General features: G+C 41.9%; 1 protein-coding gene across 2 annotated transcripts in view; it reads left to right on the top strand.

Moving 5' to 3' along the window:
- BBOX1 (gamma-butyrobetaine hydroxylase 1) overlaps positions 1-8564 on the top strand; it is a 45467-nt gene extending 36903 nt beyond the window's left edge. For both annotated transcript variants that reach the window (XM_063118793.1, XM_063118794.1), the window contains exons 5-8: positions 1666-1771; positions 4461-4657; positions 6127-6293; positions 7811-8564. In XM_063118793.1, coding sequence (XP_062974863.1) covers positions 1666-1771; positions 4461-4657; positions 6127-6293; positions 7811-7971 — 631 coding nt within the window. In that variant the 3' untranslated portion in view covers positions 7972-8564. The remainder of the gene's footprint in view (positions 1-1665; positions 1772-4460; positions 4658-6126; positions 6294-7810) is intronic.
- The last annotated feature ends 10165 nt before the right edge of the window (positions 8565-18729 follow it).

The raw sequence follows: 18729 nt of genomic DNA, 5'->3' as shown, positions 1-18729 counted from the left end.
GCCAAGTGTACCATCAAGCCTCGATGACATAATTCAAATTGAACGCTGTGGAAATGTGGTTGAGGTTGTCATATTTCAGAACTGAGCTCACATTCTCTTAAGTACATAATGTACCATATCATCTCTTGGAATTCCCAATGACATTGAGATACTCTTGTAAATATCATTCACATCGTTCCAGAATTTCAAATCCTGCTGTAGGAGCAATGTTCCTACATTCGCAAATCTTAGGCCTAATTCAAAACTTTGGATACAAAATTATGAATCACTCATCACTAGCTTGATGAGTGATTCATAATTAATTGAGGTATTATGTCAAACATAATGTTAGCATTGTGTTTTCATTGGGAAATATCTTGCATATTTGATCTACCAAGAATATGTTCATATCTTTCTGTTTAAATCATTTTCATGACGAGTATACAATTACATGCATATATTGAAAGGGCCCTTCCCAAACCAATGTCTGATGTTATCTTGTAATGCTTTTGTTGTTACTTGGATTCCATTTTATAAACTTTATTTAAACCGGAACATTAAGTTTTCAGCCTTAACCTCTCTTTTGTCACTTGTAGTGAACTTTGCATTGCAATATATTTCCTTTTATATGCCCTTGTATAACAACCATTTTGCAGTGCATAATTTGTTTCTGTTGTCAGCATTGCACTCGTGTTCATGTTAGTTCATTGAAAAATACAGAATGAAATGGGCAGTATAAGTTGTGCAGCCAGTTCTTATTAGGAAGGCGAAGGAAGGGTGACATTTGTTTTATCCTGAAATGTTGTAAAGAGGCTTTTAGATGTCTTAAGCAATATGAAAACTACAATTTAACTGAAAAAGTAAGGACTAGGGACCCCAAAATTAGTAATTATACTCATTAGGGCTGCAAAGTTTAATCCAGCAGGCCTACCCAGTTGAATTTTAAGATGCAATATGCTGCTTTTAATAATGTATTAGTTTTTAATGTTTTAATTATATGTATTTTATGGCATTTGCATTTATGTTGTACCCCACCTCAATCTGGAGGGAGAGGTGGGTAACAAATATTATTATTATCGTTATTATTATTATTATTATTATTATTATTAATCAGATTAATAATTTAAAAGCATTTTGATGACTAGAAAATGTACCTCTGTTAATCAAATGTTTAAAGTTTTAAAATGTTCCCTGCCTCGATCCAATCGGAGAGGCTGCTAAGAAATAAATTATTATTATTATTATTATTATTATTATTATTATTATTATTATTAGAAACGTAGCCATTACATTCAAAAATCAATTTAAACTCTTGGGGTAGGCTTCTCTTGGGTTTCAGAAAGGAATCCTTTCCCAGCCTCACCTTAGATGTCAGGGATTGATCTTGAGACCTTCTGAATGCAAAGGACGTCCTCTGCTACTGAGCTATGGCCCTTCCCCTTCGTTCATCAATGAATGTTTGAATCCAAGGACCTTATCAAAGGCGTTATTAGCCCAATTCATTCCATGTTCCAGTGGTTCTAAAACAATAACTTTAGAATGGTGGGAGGTCTTGGAGACTCACATGGGTATTAATTATACGATCAACTTTTTTCCTAAAAAAGTTCTCTTATGTCCAGAGTTTTATAGGCTAACATCATTTTCTCCCTCCCTCTCTCTTCTTTTTATTTCTTGCTAATTATAAAGGCCAACTTGGCAAGTACAAGATAAAGCAGATGCGAACAATGTGGCTTACACAACTGAGAAGCTAAGTTTTCACACCGATTACCCTGTTCTGCAATTTCCACCTGGGGTAAGTGGGGAGTGGGTGGCCGGTAGGGGGAATATTTCTGTAATTTTAAATAAAGTGACATGAAGTACAGATCGCTGGTAAGGCACATGAATAAAACTGGAAACTATTCTATCTGATCTGGTACGTCTTTATTTGTTCATTATTTATTTACATTTCTACTTACCCTTATTGTGTAAACTCCAGTGGGAATTCAAATATAGTTTGTTTTTATTCTGTTTTAATTTGTTTAGTACGTTACTATTCTACACGTTTTGATTTGCATGTCTGGCAAAAGCACAAAACCCAACTCATCTGCAAATGGTACTTAACATTGCTCTCATAAAACCAACATTGTAATTGATTTGCATTTTTAATTTTGTGATGCAGATCTCTGATAAAACAAAATGCATACATGAGTTTAAATGGCACATAAAAGTACATGCATTAGGAGAAATGCATACAAAATGCATTCATTTTTGCATACAAAGTGCAGTTCAGCTGATCGGCTGGGCTGCTGGGGAAAGTGGATGGGGTCCCATGAGCTTTGCAGGCTGCACTGGGGGCAGCCAAAGGCAGCCTACGGCATGTGGGTTGTGCACTCCTGACGTAGACAGTCCAAGTCAGCTGTGTGCTCTATCACATTCAACCTTGGAGTTGTCGTAAATGAGCAGTGGGTGCAGGAAGGCCCTCATTGCTCATAGGGGAGCATCCATTTGTTGAGATGTGCAGAGGTGTTTCAACTGAGAACACAAACATGCATTTCCGTACAATACTGTAATAGCCCACTGAACTTCTGACACTGTGACCGAGTTCCTGCCATTCTGCCTGCATTTGCAAAGACAGGAGATTAATGTGGTGAGTGCAGATGCTGTAGGAAACTTTTGCTCAAGGCTCTCAGACGATCTGTAGCAATCGTACTATTAATGAACTGAGCAGGCTAGCATCATGTGCCACTAAATGGATGCCAGATCTTTCAGACTAATGTGCTACCTTGGAAATTCATTTAGATGCTGTACAAATGGATATGGCATAGGAATGGAGGGGTATTCCTCAAATGGGAAACAAATGCAACTTAGCTCACTATCTCATTCATGCCAAGAATCACACTCTGCCATATGATGTCCGTCACAATCTTTTCAATTCCAAAATGCTTGTAGGGAATAAAAATAGTTTAAAAAAACATTTTGGAAGCAGTCTGCCACCTACATGCTCTCACTACATGCTTGTATTCATCTGCCTAGTTTTACAATACTTTTTGAGTTTTTAACACAGAGTAGCAAAAAGTGACTCCCAAAAATATTTCTTTTCTCCACTTTAACAAATCATAGGTAGTTCTATGACAGCCTTTTAAATAGAGTGTCTCTAAACCAGCGATATATGGCACGCTCGTGATTGGCCACTCACGAAAGTTTCCCTCACCTTCCTCTGGAAATCACACTCTAACCCCACACCCCACCCCTAGATATTCCAGTCCTTTTGAAACAGCACGGCTTTTCTCAGCATCTGACGTTGAAATTACACTCTAAAGCAGCCACTAGATGGCGCTGTCCCATTCAAGGCTAAGACCACCGAAAGGATGGGAAGTCTTCAATTGCGAGCCGCGTTGTTGGCAATTCAAACCGCATGGTCATGCCTGTCCACCCATGTAATGGAGCTCATCAGAAAGGAGCAGTCCCAGTAAGGCAGCATGATTTTCCCCTAATGTAGAGACGCTCATAGTCAGTTTCCTTCTTGGAGGGAAGGGGGAGCAATGGGGACTTCTAGTGGTTTTGTTATATCTGTTCAGTTCTTTACAAAAGGAGTACAGAACCTCCGGCTGGGAGCCAAATCAGTCCCTCCTGGGGTCCCAATCCAGCCCTCCAGGGTTCCCCAGATGGCCATGCCATTGTTATTTGGCCACCAATCATTTGGTGGTTTCACAGCTTTTTTCTCGTTTTCCCTTACTCTGAATATCAGTTGCTGGCAGTAACAGCATTAAGCTAAAATATGCTGGTATTCATTGGTATTTGGGCCCTGCCCTTTTTGCCTTTGGCCCCGCCCACCAGTGGAATGTCAATTTCTTCTTTGAAATGGAATTCAACCCTTGCTTTGAAAGAGGTCCAATGCCCCTCCTTTACAATGTACAAGCTGACGATTGGGAGGGTAGAAAGTAGGGCTCACTTGAATGTGAGAGGAAAGAAGAATGGGCTTGCAGGAGGCGGGGGGATCTACACTACTGCTTTTAAAGCGCTTTAAAGCGCTTTGAAAATGTTTTGAAACCTGTATATGCAGTGTGTCCTGGGCCCCAACAGTTGTCAAAACTGTTATAAAGCTCTTTAAAGCAGTAGTGTAGATCCCCCCCCCAGGTAACATGAGAAGCCTCCATTAGGCTCCGTACACTGATATGGACATGCTCAGTAGATCCCTGGGGGTGGGGGGAATTCAACCCCCCACCCAGATATGGTTCAGCAACCCTGATTTATACTACAGATAAGTTGGGCCTGAATCAAGGGATTTTATCCAAGTATCCTATTGGTGTAAAGCAGAGCTGAGTCAAGCCCATCTCCTCCTGAAGACCTAGGGTTGGTTTGCAATAGGTAAAAGCAAAGAACTTAGTATAAAAATACTAATTCAAACCTTGAATGCTTTTTTTAAAACAACAACAATCAACTGAGTATGAATGATGTACCTAGACTGGTTCCTGTTATAACCTGGCATTAATTTGTTACAGATTCAGTTACTGCATTGTATAAAACAAACTCCTTCTGGAGGGGAAAGTGAAGTTGTGGACGGTTTTCACGTGGCAAACAAGCTCAAGGAGCAAAACCCTCAAGCCTTCCGAATCCTGACGTCCACCTTTGTAGACTTCACAGATGTTGGGGTCGACTACTGTGATTTCTCCATGCAGTCCAAGCAAAGGATTATAGAGTAAGTAACAATAAAGGAATCAGATTTTGCCACATGAATTACAGGCAGCAACTAACTTTTCAATTACAAAAACTAGTAGGTCTATGCCTGCCACCTTGTGGACAAGAAAAAAAGGCAGTTGTTGTTTTTTTAAAAAAGTGTATATGGTGTTAGATTTACCATATTAGGGAAGAGCGAGAAGTTCAATTCAGTTCTGATAATAATTTACCAAAATTTCAAAGGCCTCCATATTGAGGACAAAAAGAATTTAAGATTAATAATGTTTGAATGTGGGTGAAACCACACCAATGGATTTGTTTATTCAGGCCCAGGGCTTTGAGTGCTTTGTTTATAAAAGTCTGGGTTTGAATGCATGTGTATTCAACCATAGTCATGTTTAAGTAAGGCTGACACCTCCTTTTTTCCCCTGATGGGATCTTCATTAGTTGTATGCCAGGCAGATAGCATCATTGTCCTCTCCATTATGGGAATAGCTGTAAGTAGCGAATTTGGCTGGTGCACATGTGTGAGAAATTCATTTCAGCTCGTTTTTTATCAGAATTTATCAAAAAATTGTAAAGTTCTTCATATTGAGGAGAGAAAGGTTTGACACTTAAAAAAATTAAATGCAGGAGAAACCAAAACTGAAAGATCCATCCATCTCTAGTTATAGCGTACATTTTCCCCGTTTTTAATTTTTTTTAATGAACAGTTTTATAATCTTTATTTAATTCTGTTTCTTTTTAATGTGGTTCTTAGCAAAATCCTGCAGTATAATGAAGAACTGTTTTGGGGAAAACCTTCTACAACTAGATGAATCTGCCAGTTTGACTTACTCCCACATTTGACTTTTTTAGAGAGCAATCCTATGCCCCCAAAACAGCATCTGTTAAGGGGTGTGGGGGTTTTGGGGGGTTTTGGATTCCTGGATCCGAGGTCAGAGACTGCACTCTGATCTTGGATCCAGGAGTCCAAGCTCTCTGGCCCCTTCCAGCTGGCATGGAGTGAACCGTGTGGGCAGCAAATGCAAGCTCAGAGAGGACAGAAAGGGGGTGGCTCTGTGGGCAGGAAGGGAGGGAAAATGGGCAGCTGGCTTATGAAGCATCTTCCAGCCACCCCAGCTTCCTTCCTTCCTGCTCCGCAGAGCCCCAGCAGAATTACATCTCGCAAACATGCAGGGGGAGAGGAGCACAGAGCCGACCATCGCCTCCACAGTCCTCCGGCCCTGCATCGGACGCCTGTCAACCACCAAGTTCAGATGCCGATGGACATCTGAATAGGATTGTGCCCTTAAAATTTGAAGTTCTTTCCCTTCCATTGATGGCAAATTTTGGTGATGATTTTGGTAGGTTCTTGACAAAACATGAATGAAATTAAAGCCTTACCCATCCCTCCCTATAAGGCTCCCCACAAAGCCAAAGGAAAAAAGATGTTTCCTTACACCAAAACTGCTGAAAGCCTGAAGTCTTGTTCTCTCCATTTCTCGACAGTGTAGATGAAAAAGGCCAAGTGGTTCGTATCAACTTTAATAACGCCACCAGAGACACAATATTTGACATACCTGCTGAAGACGTAAAGCCATTTTATGCTGCTCTCAAGGACTACGTTGATCTGTTAAACAGTGAGGATAATAAATATACCTACAAAATGAAACCAGGTAAGTGTTTGTTATTACCTTTGGTTGGTTATTACCTTTAAAGCCCTACATGGTTTGGGTCCAGGCTACCTGCGGGATCGCCTTCTCCCGTAGAATCCGCCCCGCACACTCAGGTCCTCTGGGAAAAATCTGCTTCAGCTAGCAAAAACCAGATTAACAACTGTTACCCAGAGGACCTTCTCTTCTGCTGCTCCCAGACTGTGGAATGACCTGCTGGAGGAGACTCGTCAACTTAACAGTCTACTAGCATTCAAGAAAGCTATAAAGAGTGATCTCTTCCGGCAGTCCTATCCAGTGGAATTTTAAGATGTTTTTAGAATGTTTTAGGATGTTTTTTAGGATTGTTTTAACAATGTATATTGTGTTTTAATTCAGTTTTATGTATTTTATTGCTTATTGTTGTTCCCCGCCTCAATCAAAATGGAGAGGTGGGTAAGAAATAAAATTATTATTATTATTATTATTATTATTATTATTATTATTATTATATGTGTTTACCACTGATTTTATTCTAAAATGTACCACTGATTTTTAAAATTTATTTTTGTATTTTTTGTATTTTTAATCTGCCCCAATAACGAATGTTTGCTGGGTGGATTATAAAGAGGTGAAATAATGAAGTACAATGCAATATGAAATAACAAAGAGCATCATACATTCTAAAAATCTATTCTAAAACTCATTTTATTTGGATGGGATTACACTCCCCCTGAAGGAGCAGGTTCACAGCTTGGGGTTCTCCTAGAACCATCTCTGTCCCTTGAGGCTCAGGTGGCCTCGGTGGCATGGAGTGCCTTCTACCAACTTTGGTTGGTGGCCCAGCTACGCCCCTATCTGGACAAGGATAACCTAGCTTCAGTTGTCCACGCTCTGGTAACCTCCAAATTAGATTACTGCAATGCCCTCTATGTGGGGCTGCCTTTGAAGACGGTTCAGAAGCTGCAGCTTGTGCAAAATGCATTGCCTAGATTGGTAACTGGAACAGCTTGCATTGGCTGCCTGTGCGTTTCCAAGTCCAATTCAAGGTACTGGTTTTAACCTATAAAGCCTTACACGGCTTGGGACCACAATACCTGACAGAACGCCTTTCCTGACATGAACCTACTCAAACACTACGCTCAACATCTAAGGCCCTCCTCCAAGTGCCTACTCCGAGGGAAGCTCGGAGGATGGCAACAAGTGAGAGGGCCTTCTCAGTGGTGGCCCCCCGACACGGCTCGCCTGACGCCAACATTGTTATCTTTTCGGCATCAGGTTAAGGCTTTTCTCTCCTCTCAGGCAGTTAACAACATATGCTGAATTTTTAATTGACCCCAGAATAGTTGTTTTAAATGTATATTCTTTTTAAATAGATATTGTTTTTATGCTTTTGATGGTTTAAAGTTTTTGTATATCTGTTTTTAATGTTCATTGTTTTTAACTTTTGTAAACCGCCCAGAGAGCTTCAGCTATGAGGTGGTATATAAATGTAATAAAATAAATAAATTAAATAGATTAAATAAATAAATTCTTTGCAGGTGAAATAGTGGTATTTGACAATTGGCGTTTACTTCATGGTCGGCAGAGTTACCAGGCAGGAAAAGAAATATCCCGCCATCTTGAAGGGGCCTACGCAGACTGGGATGTGGTAATGTCAAGGCTCCGAATCCTGCAGAAGAACGTCTTGAGCAGAAAGTAACTTTTTAAAGTTGGACTACTGGGGGCCTTCATCCTGCGGAGGAATTGGATGGTCCTTTCCCAAAGGCAAATAGATCCGATATGTTTCCAGTGAGTTCAGGGAATTCCTGGCTGACATAGCTCTATCTATCTTGTTAAAACCCTGGTTGATCTCTGGAGCAAAAATTAACGGAGCAATCCTGTGATCCCGGGGACGGTTTCCCAGGGACCATAGGATATGGTGGATTCTACCACCAGCCTATGCCATCATTCTTCTCCTTTAGATAGATGGAGAGTCTATCTAGTATCAATCCTGTTTGATTGTGCTCTGGTGTAGGTAGTTAGCACGTAGATGTGCTGTGCCTCTGACTGGAGTCTGGGCCACTCCTTGGATTTTCAGAAAGTTGTGGGCAGTGAAATTGCTGCTGGTCTTCTGTTTCAGCAGACTTTTCGAAGGTCATTGCTTTCTCTTGGCTTTGTTTACTTATGCTTTTACAAATATTTTATTGATTTGTTTTTAATGTTTTTTCTAGGGGTTGTTTTAGATATGATTGTAAGCTGTCATATGGGCAGAAAGATGGAGTAAGAATCATGATAATAAAAATGTCAACAACTGTAACATCTGTTTGGATTTTTTAAAATAGTGATACACAGGTTTTCTCATTTGCTTGCTGTATTTACAGCAACATGGTATTTTCTAACCAAGAACTGAAGAATTATCTGAAACAATTTGACACTACTTTTCTTTAAAGGGGGCAGTGGGGGGGAAGCGGAATCTAAACAAACGAAGAGTCATTGTGTACCATACAGAAGTTATGGCCAGTACTAAAAGTATGGCTTGTATTGGTCTCCTGTTTGGTCAGGTAACCAAAATAGAATTACTGTAACATATAGGACTGGCAATTATTTTCTTGCATGTTTCCCATTGCTACTAGTTGATTATCGGTTTAGAATGCAATCTTATACACATTTATCTGGAAGTAAGTGTCATTGAAGTAGACGTGCACAGGATTAATGACATTCACATTTATTTACTTGTTTTATATTTATTTAAAACATTTCTTGGCCGCCTTTCAGGGCAGAGGCCTTCACAAGGCAGGTTACAACAATAAAATACATAAATATTAAAAGCAATAAAAACATATTCACAATAAAATAACAACAAAAACACGAAAACCAGCAGGAACAATATCAGCAATAACATTATATATCATGGAAAGGCCATGGTAAAATAAAATGCTTTTAAGCCCTTCCTGAAAGTCTGCAAGGATGGTACATGGCGGACAACTGATGGAAGTTTTTTCCAGAGGTTTGGGGCCACCACAGAGAAGGCCCTCTCCTGTCTGCATACCCATCTAATTGCTTTCACAGGTGGGCAAATGGGAAGCGCCTCTCTCAATCCTAGTCCTTTTGAATGCATCTTTGTCCAATGAAACAGAAAGCAGATCTGGAGGAAGGAAGTGGTGCCCTGGCCTTCTTGTCTAGCTCAGAAGAATTAGGGATTAATGCTTTTGGTGTGCTGCCCCAGGTTGCTTCCATGCTAGTCCTTTGGACCAATACCAGTCCAGAATTGCTATCCTTCAGTCAACCTTCCTATTGTCTTTACAGATCATCCAGACGATGTTGTTGCTAGCTCATTCCGTTGCAGTGTTTTCTGATGGATCTCTGTCTGGTACTGAGTCTCAGTCGCCTATGTTGCTGCTGCCTCGCTCAAGAAGGCTGTACTCCTAAACACACTTTCCCAAGAATATGCCCTATTTCACCAAATGGGATTTACATCTGAGTAAACATTAGGACCTGAAAATATCCACATAGCTCTAGTATTAGCTTTGAATAATGCAAAGCTGTTAGTCCTTAAAAATAAAAATCTCTGTATTCCTGTTGAAGCAAAATAGCACAAATATGGCAGAATAGTTTTTCACATTTAGCCTGCAACTTGGGAAAGGCTGAGATCCTAAGCACACTTTCCAGGGTGTAAGTAAGGTGAGGTACCGTAGCATAGTGGCAGACCCCACCCTGCCTTTCTTCATGCCCAATTGCTTCCCCGATTAGGGAAGGCGAGGGAGCAGCAAAGAAGACTCAGACAGCTCCTGGAGGAACCACTCTTCCAGTTGACAGCTGAATCCTGAGCCAGCTTTGCTCCCTCCTTCACCTTCCTTAGTTGAAGGAGAGGAGGGAAGAACGGAGCACTCCTCAAGGCTGTGGATCAGTTGCTCTCAAGCCCTCTATCCCTCCTCTGAGGGAGGCTGGCTTTGGGGATAGAGAGAGGCCTCACTCAAGGCCTCCATGAGGCAGACGGGCCCCGTGGCATCATCCAGCCCTCTAGATTAGAGGCAATCCCACCCACAGAGCCAATCCAGCTCCCTACCTCTAGTATGAGGCATCTGCTCAGTCCAGTGAGACCCTCTCCTAAATGTGTGCGATCTCCAAGGTTTTTAATTTTTGACTTTTTCTTTGCATACAAAGCCAAGTTAAGATTTGTATCAGAATCTGGATCTGAGAATCTTTCTAAGCAATACCAAATAGTTGCTTTTTCTTCCTGCCTTGAATTTTGGCATTATATTAGAATTTGATATAATACAGTACACACTGATTCGACGTATCACAAACACTGGCTTTTAATTGCTATGTGATCCATCAGTGCTTCTTTTCGTTTCTGTCCAGAAAGTCGAATGTTTTCTAACGTGTGTGTATTAAAACAAAAATCCAGGGGTCTTGCTCATTTCACTGCATGTCAGTTTTCCTGTCTTTACTGTGTTAAGATACTGTTTTTTGACAGTGAAACCCAAATCCTTTTGACAATGAAACCCAAATCCTATGGTTTGATTCAGCCACTTTATTTTGGAAAACTTTTTCTGCTTTGAACTCTGGAGATTTCTGAGAACACTTTCATGTGTTTATGTGTAATAAAATCGGTTTTGGAACCAATTACCCAATTGGATTTTTGCCGGCTTGGAAAACCCATTTCCTACTAGAATGATATAATGCACAGATGCTGGAATAAAGATAATAGCAGAAGAATTCTTGAGATGTCATCATCAAAAGGTTTTGGCTAAACTTCTAAATATGTACATCTGAGATAAGATTTTTATTCATTCTATATAGAAAGCCATTAGGCTACATGAAGGGAAGTTCTGGCTCAGTCAAAGCTGTAAGAAGATTGGTTTTGGCAGTGTATTCTCTGTTGCAAGAATTCAGTCATCCAACGGTGTTCCTTCAAAGTGGGCTGTACTAATGTCAGTGCAGCAGGACTGTTTTTGTAAATGCTCCATTGCTCAGATATAGCAAAACCGTCCCATGGAATTTTGCTAAGAAACACCCCCACCATCACTGCCATTTACAGGAAGGCAGATTTCAGTTGAACAGGAAAAACTTCCTAGCAGTCAGAGCAGTCAGACAATGGAACAAACAACCTAGGGATGAGGTGGACACACCACTCCTGGAGGTATTCAAGCAGAGGTACCTGGACAACTATCAATCAGGGATGCTCTAAACTGGAATCCTGCACTGAACGGTTGCACTCAGTGGCCTAAATGGCCCCTTCCAACTCTATGATTTGTCTTCCAAATTGTTCAAGAACCTTAAGAAAATGTGGGTTAATTCATTTAGTCCTCTGCCATGCTTCTTGAGGAGGCCAACACCCATGTACATTGATGGTGCTATATAAATAAATAATAATAATAATAACACCCAGAAACTTTATGTAAGGAAGAGGCAATAGCACAAGGATATATGAAAGTTACTTCAATTACTGTTAAACATAATTTAGAGCACAATCCTATATATATCTTCTCAGAAGAAGGTCCCACTGACTTCAATGGGACTTACTCCCAGGTCAGTGTGGGTATAGGTTTGCTGCCTTAAGCTATACAACTATCTGTTTTACCCAATGTGACTTTGAGCTTGTGTTTCCTGAATGCACACCAATTCCTCATGACAAACTGTTTCTGCATTTCGTGGGTGGGAGGAGGAGGGTTCAAAAACCAGCTGAAATGTAGAATTGGGTATGTGGAAAGATAGTGATCTGACTAGGTGCATCTAAACACTTGGGTATGCCTAAAGTAGCTCTTTAGATCCTAATGATCTCATAGCCTGACTCCATGAGTCAGTACACTAGAAAGAAGTCACAAATGATAAAGATCCCGATTGATTCAAGTTAGGGCTTTCTATGAGCATTTTCACTAGAAATAAGAATGGAAAATCTGACCCAATGACAATTAAACCAGCATAGCCACATAACTTGTCCAAAGTCAGCAGAAAACTCAGCAGTCTGATACTATCACACTTGTCCTGGCAACTATCAGTAGCAAAGGCAGCAGGGAGGAGGGAGGGCTGGAGACAAAGTGCCAATCTAAAGGCCTTTCGGCTATGGCAGATCACACAATACAAACAATATCAAAACCAGGATTGCAATTGACAAGACACCAGGACCGCATGGACCTGCACCACTTCCGTCCTGCAAGATGCCATTATAGTTACATGGATACAGGTGGGGGGTGGGGGATTCTTTACAAAGTTGTTAACTCAAGCGTGTTGACTCAAGGTTTATCTAACCCGCCAAAAGTCAAATGGATATTTTTGGAGTAGTATCCTATTGTGCACTTGTGGGAGAGACTGGTTGCACAACTGGGCTTTCGCACTTCTAAAGTAACCCCAGAAATGAGCAGAAATGCTCGTCTCTGAGACAAGGAAGGGCAGTGGAGCTCACGGAAGGGAGCTCTGCTGTCTTTTCCAATACAGAAACGAGTATTTCCATCCATTCCTGGGGTTATTTTTAGAAGTGCTAAAGTCCCGTTGCATGAGCTGTCGATTCCATGAATGCAATGGAACCAGCGCAAGCGGAGCGGCCCTGTTGGATACCCCTCTTGGGACCAAGAAGGCTTGAGGGAGAAGTTGAGGAAGCAGTGGCCAGAGGGCCGTCTACACTGTGCTGCTTTCACAGCTGATCCCCCACAAAACCCGCAGCATCACAGTTGCGAAATGACAACCACCGCGATACATGGACAGGATTGAACATGGAATTTCCTGCCCCAAAACTTTGTAGTATAATGCAGCCATAATGCACAGCAAATAGCAACTAACAACGGGGCTCTGAAAGCAGAATAGAATAGAAAATAATCTTTATTTCTTACCCGCCTCTCCCTCTGGATCGAGGTGGGGAACAACCATTAAATACAAAATCACAATAAAATGCATAAAACTGGTTACAAAATATAAAACTGATACAATATTAAAATAACAATTGGACATGTTAAAAAAACATCTGGGCAGGCGTGCTGGAAGAGATCAGTCTTTATAGCTACCTTAAACTCAGCAAGACTATTAAATTGACGAACCTCTCCTGGCAGGCCATTCCACAGTCTGGGAGCGGCAGAAGAGAAAGTCCCTAAGGTAATGGTTATCAGCCTAGTTTTGGCTGACTGGAGTACATTCTCCCCAGAGAACCTGAGTGTGCGGGGCAGATTGTACAGGAGAAGGCGATCCCCCAGGTAACCTGGACCCAAACCATGTAGGGCTTTAAAGGTAATAACCAACACGTTGTACTTCACCCAGAAACTAATGGGCAGCCAGTAAAGTGAAAGGATGCCTCCGTCCTCCTATGAAGCAGTGTGGGTCTGAATCAACAGGCCCCCACCCTCTCTCAGCTGTGCTCCTTTGTAATTGTGAAGCTTTGAATCAACAGTCCCCTCTCATTCACATGCTCAGAAAGAAGGATCAATGCTTTGTCAATACCTCTACCCCTCTTTTTCTCTTCCTTTCCTGCCCCCTCTCTGGGCTGCAGCCACTTCTAGAGGAGGAATGGAAAGGCAGCGGCTTCTTCTATTATTGCTGCTGCTGCTAATGCTGCTCTCAGTCATTCAGGGCCAGGGCCAGAGCAGAGTCTTCTAGTATGAGGAGGAGGAGGAGGAAGGATTTGTGCTTTGTAAATCTCTCTCTCTTCTCTTCCTTTCCTGCCCCACTTCCTCAGAGAGCTACATCTACAGAGGGCAAGGAGAAGAAAGGAGATGTAAGAGCAGCTAATAATAGTAGTAGTACTGTTTCTGCTCAGATATTCACAACATCAGGCTTAGAGGCACCCCTCCCACCACGGGGAGTGAGAGAAACGAGAGGGTAGATGTTTGCATGGCTACTCAAAAGTAACTCCTCCATTTCACTTTATGAGCACGCAAGTGAGTGGGGGGGGGAGCCTGTTGATTCAATACTTCACAACTATGAAGGAGCACAGCTGAGAGAGGGTGGGCACCTGTCACTTCGAAACTGTGCAGGTGTGCAGAGGCAGCCATTCATTGCTACGGAGTTGAGCAGAAGCGGGGGGGGGAACTTTCACAGCCCACTCATTAGTTGCAATTTGCTGTGCATTACGGCAGTTTAACCGATCTTGCAATATTCCACATTAAATCCTGCCCATGTAGTGAAGTGGTTGCCACTTTGCAACTGAGATGCTGCGAGTTTGGGGGAGTGTGATCAGCAGTGAAAGCAGTGCTGTATAGATGACGCCCAAGTCTGATCCTGTGATGGCACGGTACAATTCTTTTCAAAGACAGTTAATGACTCTGATAGGCGGGGGGACATTTTGAGGGGGGAGAGTCCATATGCCTTCACTCTTTGCTTTGAATAAAGTGAGGAATGTTTGCAAAGTGAAGAAGTGAGCAGAAGAAAATCACACTGATGTTGCAATGTTTAGGAGAAGATTTACTCTGAAACGAACTCATTCACTTCAGTGAAATAATTCAGGACTCCAACTCATATTTCTCACCATATTTCCTCTTCCACAGGGCTGCCAAGGCAAAAGTTCTGAATAACTTTCATATGACTTGATTTAAACCCCATATTGTTGGCAGTAGACTAGTCTATGCTTTTGTTGTTGTTGTTGTTCCGGCTTATCAAATGGTAAAGCAGGGCTTCCATCTAGTGGCTCAACGGGGAAATTGAGGGATTTGTTGCCAAGAAGGGATTTGTTTTGTCCACACAGGACAAAAACTTGAGCAATCTTACCTATTATTATTATTATTATTATTATTATTATTATTATTATTTATTTATTTATTTATTTATTTATATAGCACCATCAATGTACATGGTGCTGTACAGAGTAAAACAGTAAATAGCAAGACTCTGCCGCATAGGCTTACATTCTAATAAAATCATAGTAAAACAATAAGGAGGGGAAGAGAATGCAAACAGGCACAGGGTAGGGTAAACAGGCACTGGGTAGGGTAAAACTAACAGTATAAAGTCAGAACAAAATCAAGTTTTAAAAGCTTTAGGAAAAAGAAAATTTTTTAGCTGAGCTTTAAAAGCTGCGGTTGAACTTGTAGTTCTCAGATGTTCTGGAAGAGCGTTCCAGGCGTAAGGGGCAGCAGAAGAAAATGGACGAAGCCGAGCAAGGGAAGTAGAGACCCTTGGGCAGGCGAGAAACATGGCATCAGAGGAGCGAAGAGCACGAGCGGGGCAATAGTGTGAGATGAGAGAGGAGAGATAGGCAGGAGCTAGACAGTGAAAAGCTTTGTAGGTCAACAGGAGAAGTTTATATTGGATTCTGAAGTGAATTGGAAGCCAATGAAGAGATTTCAGCAGTGGAGTAACATAGTCAGAGCGGCGAGCCAAGAAGATGATCTTAGCAGCAGAGTGGTGAACAGAAACCAACGGACTGATGTGAGAAGAAGGAAGGCCAGTGAGAAGAAGGTTGCAGTAGTCCAACCGAGAAATAACCAATGCATGAACAAGAGTCTTGGCAGAAGAGACAGACAAAAATGATCGAATCCTGGCTTACGCGGTCACAGGCCCACTAGCTTGAATTTCATCGTATGTTATTGATTCTTTTCATATAACAAAAAGTGGATATCCATGAGAAAACTGTTGAAAGTCTGGAGGAGAAGACTTCACTCCTATTCTCTTTGGAGCTCTGCCATTGCCCCTCTTCTTCTCTGGACTTTGGGTCAGATTTTCCATTCTTATTTCCAGTGTAAAAGCTCATAGAAAGCCCTAACTTGAATCAATCAGGATCCTAATTGTTAGAAATATGGCAGGTTCTTGTCCCTGACCTTAGGTACGAAAGACGAGCGTAGAAAACACTGCAGAGGACACCACGTATCAGTATACTGAGGTGCGACTCGAACAGGGTCGGACCCCGATCGGAGCTTGCACACCACTTTTATTCACATAGGGTTAGCTGACAATGAAAAAGGGGAGTGGGATGAAGGGGCGTGGGATACACAAAGAAAAAGGGGAGTGGGATACATTTCTAAACAGGATACCTTTACCTAGTCCCATCCCCCTTCCCTGCCATTCCACATCTCTCTGGAATGTGTGAGTCAGCTACTTCCTCTTGCAGGGTCTACAGAAAGCACAAAGGGCATCTTAAAACTCAATTAACCCTTTCATTTCCTACACTAATCATTTGTGACTTCTTTCTAGTGTACTGACTCATGGAGTCCAGCTATGAGATCATGTAATCCTCTATATGACCCAAAACAGCAAGATCGGGATCTAAAGAGCTACTTTAGTCATACACAAGTGTTTAGATGCACCTAGTCGGATCACTATCTTTCCACACACCCAATTCTACATTTCAGCTGGCTTTTGAACCCCCCAGTTGCCAGGGCCAGTGTGATAGTATCAGACTGCTGAGTTTCCTGCTGAGTTTGGACAAGTTATGTGGGTATCTTCTCTGTCCCTTCATGTTCTGTTAAGCATCAGTTCCATTCTTCCATCCCTGCAAGAGGCTCCGGTTCTGTGTTAAGCAGTTGATAATATTGAACTATCTAGAAGGGGTCCAATAGCAGCTGGTGTACTCTTAGCAGTCATTTAATTTTACAAAGAAAGGGGATCAAAGAATGTGAATGCTCCACTCTCTTAGCTCCAGTTTCCTGGCTACCAGCAATTGCAAAGATGTTTTCTTAGGTGGCAGGCTCCAGGCTCCATCAGGATCTACACTACTGCTTTATAATGGTATTGAAGCACATCGACAACTGTTGGGGCCCAGGACACATTCCATATACTATTTTCAACCCGCTTTCATAGTGTTATATATCCTGCTTGATGTAGATCTGGCCTCTAGCAATGCCGCTCTGCCTTGAGAATACCAGGGAAAGAAAGAAAGAAAGAAAGAAAGAAAGAAAGAAAGAAAGAAAGAAAGAAAGAAAGAAAGAAAGAGCCAAGTTGACAATAAGAAAAATCCCAAAATGAATACCAGTGATGAAATACTTTTATTAGGCAACTGAAAGATCACCCAAAAATGTGCACACTTTTGATATTTCCAGATCTCTTCATCAGGCAAGATATTATAAAAAGCAGGTTTGGTGGGGAATGGAGAAGGGAAAAACCTGACTTGATTGATGATGAAGTCAGAGCAGCTGCATGTTCAGAATCCCAGGATGAAATGGGGGAAGAGAAGTCTGCAGACATTCAACTTAGGCTCTGCAGGTCATGCAACAATTAAAGGATTGGATCTGGAGCTGCCCCTATAGCAGCTGGAACCAAGAAAGAGGAAAGTGTTGGATTACCCCATTTTGGAAACAGAGAATCCAGCTGTGTATCCATCCTGAGTGAAGGAAGGAAACAATAAATGCAAGCCCATGGGATGCATGAACTAATAAGAGCTTTCACCCCACTGCAAGTAGCAGGCACTGGTATGATTCTGATGGGTTCCGCAACAGGTGTTAAAGGGTTAAAATCCTCTTTTCCCCCCCACCCCCACCACAGTCCCACTGTGCACCCTGCCGGCTAAATTTGTGAAAGAAAACTCAACTACATAAGGGCAAAAGTACTTGACATATGTTTGTCTAGTTTGTCCTCCAAATGCAGGAAACCAAAGATCCGTGATCAACTCTTATTTCTTTTTATTTTGTTTCAGAGCAGTGTTGGGGAGGGGGCTGCTTTGGATTGGGACCATGAAACTGGGGAAGTGTGGTTAACCTTCCACTCCACTCCCCTAGCTTGCATTCACACTGTTTACACAGGCCTAAGGTCCTATTTGCTTCGGGAAAACCTAGCCAGATTCCTGCTTTTCAAGCTACAGAGATGTGCTCGCTGATATGAGTGTGCTTTGGGTGTGAATGTTCCCTTTAAAAATCATATGAAATCATGAGGATCTATGTTTTCACAGACCATGGAGGCACATGTGCTCTGTGATATGACTGTGGTTTGGGGAGTGATCCCCTTTGAAAATCATATGAAATCATGAGGACCTGTCTTTGATTTCATGGATCCGGCTTTTAACTAGTCCCTTGGACACAACCCATAATACATGGAGTTGTGCTCCAACACATCCAGAGGGCACCAGAGTGCAGAAGACCAGTGGATGGGATTGCAGCCTAAAACCATTCAACACATGACCTCTGTTGCAGCCCCCAGAGAACTCTATCCTACTGCTTATTCTTCCCTTTCAAATCCTTAGCAGCATACGCATCAGGGAGGAGGACAGGGAGGAGCACTGCACTCTGAAATGTTATTTGAAAAGTTTGCAAGACCCAAGCCCTCATGCATCCTAGCTTGGAAAACTTAGTGGATGGGAGAGAGATGCTAAGTACCAGCACCTAAGCCTTCACCTATTCGCCATGGGTGACAAGGAATTCTGTGCAGGTGAATGTGTGGGCTGGCAGAGGAGGCCTACTATAATTAATGATTTTTCGTTCTCCATCCTACTGCACTAGTTGATCGTTGCCTCCTCCTCTCTCTCTCTCTCTCTCTCTCTCTCTCAATGTCTGTTTCACACATACATACACTTCATTTGACTTCATACTACAGGTGTACAGAGTGGGTTTACTCTGTCCCAAAA

Source organism: Elgaria multicarinata, chromosome 2, assembly GCF_023053635.1.
Source record: "Elgaria multicarinata webbii isolate HBS135686 ecotype San Diego chromosome 2, rElgMul1.1.pri, whole genome shotgun sequence".
NCBI classification, from domain to species: domain Eukaryota; kingdom Metazoa; phylum Chordata; class Lepidosauria; order Squamata; family Anguidae; genus Elgaria; species Elgaria multicarinata.
Note: the sequence above shows the minus strand (reverse complement) of the source record. Positions and strands in the feature narration are given on the sequence as shown.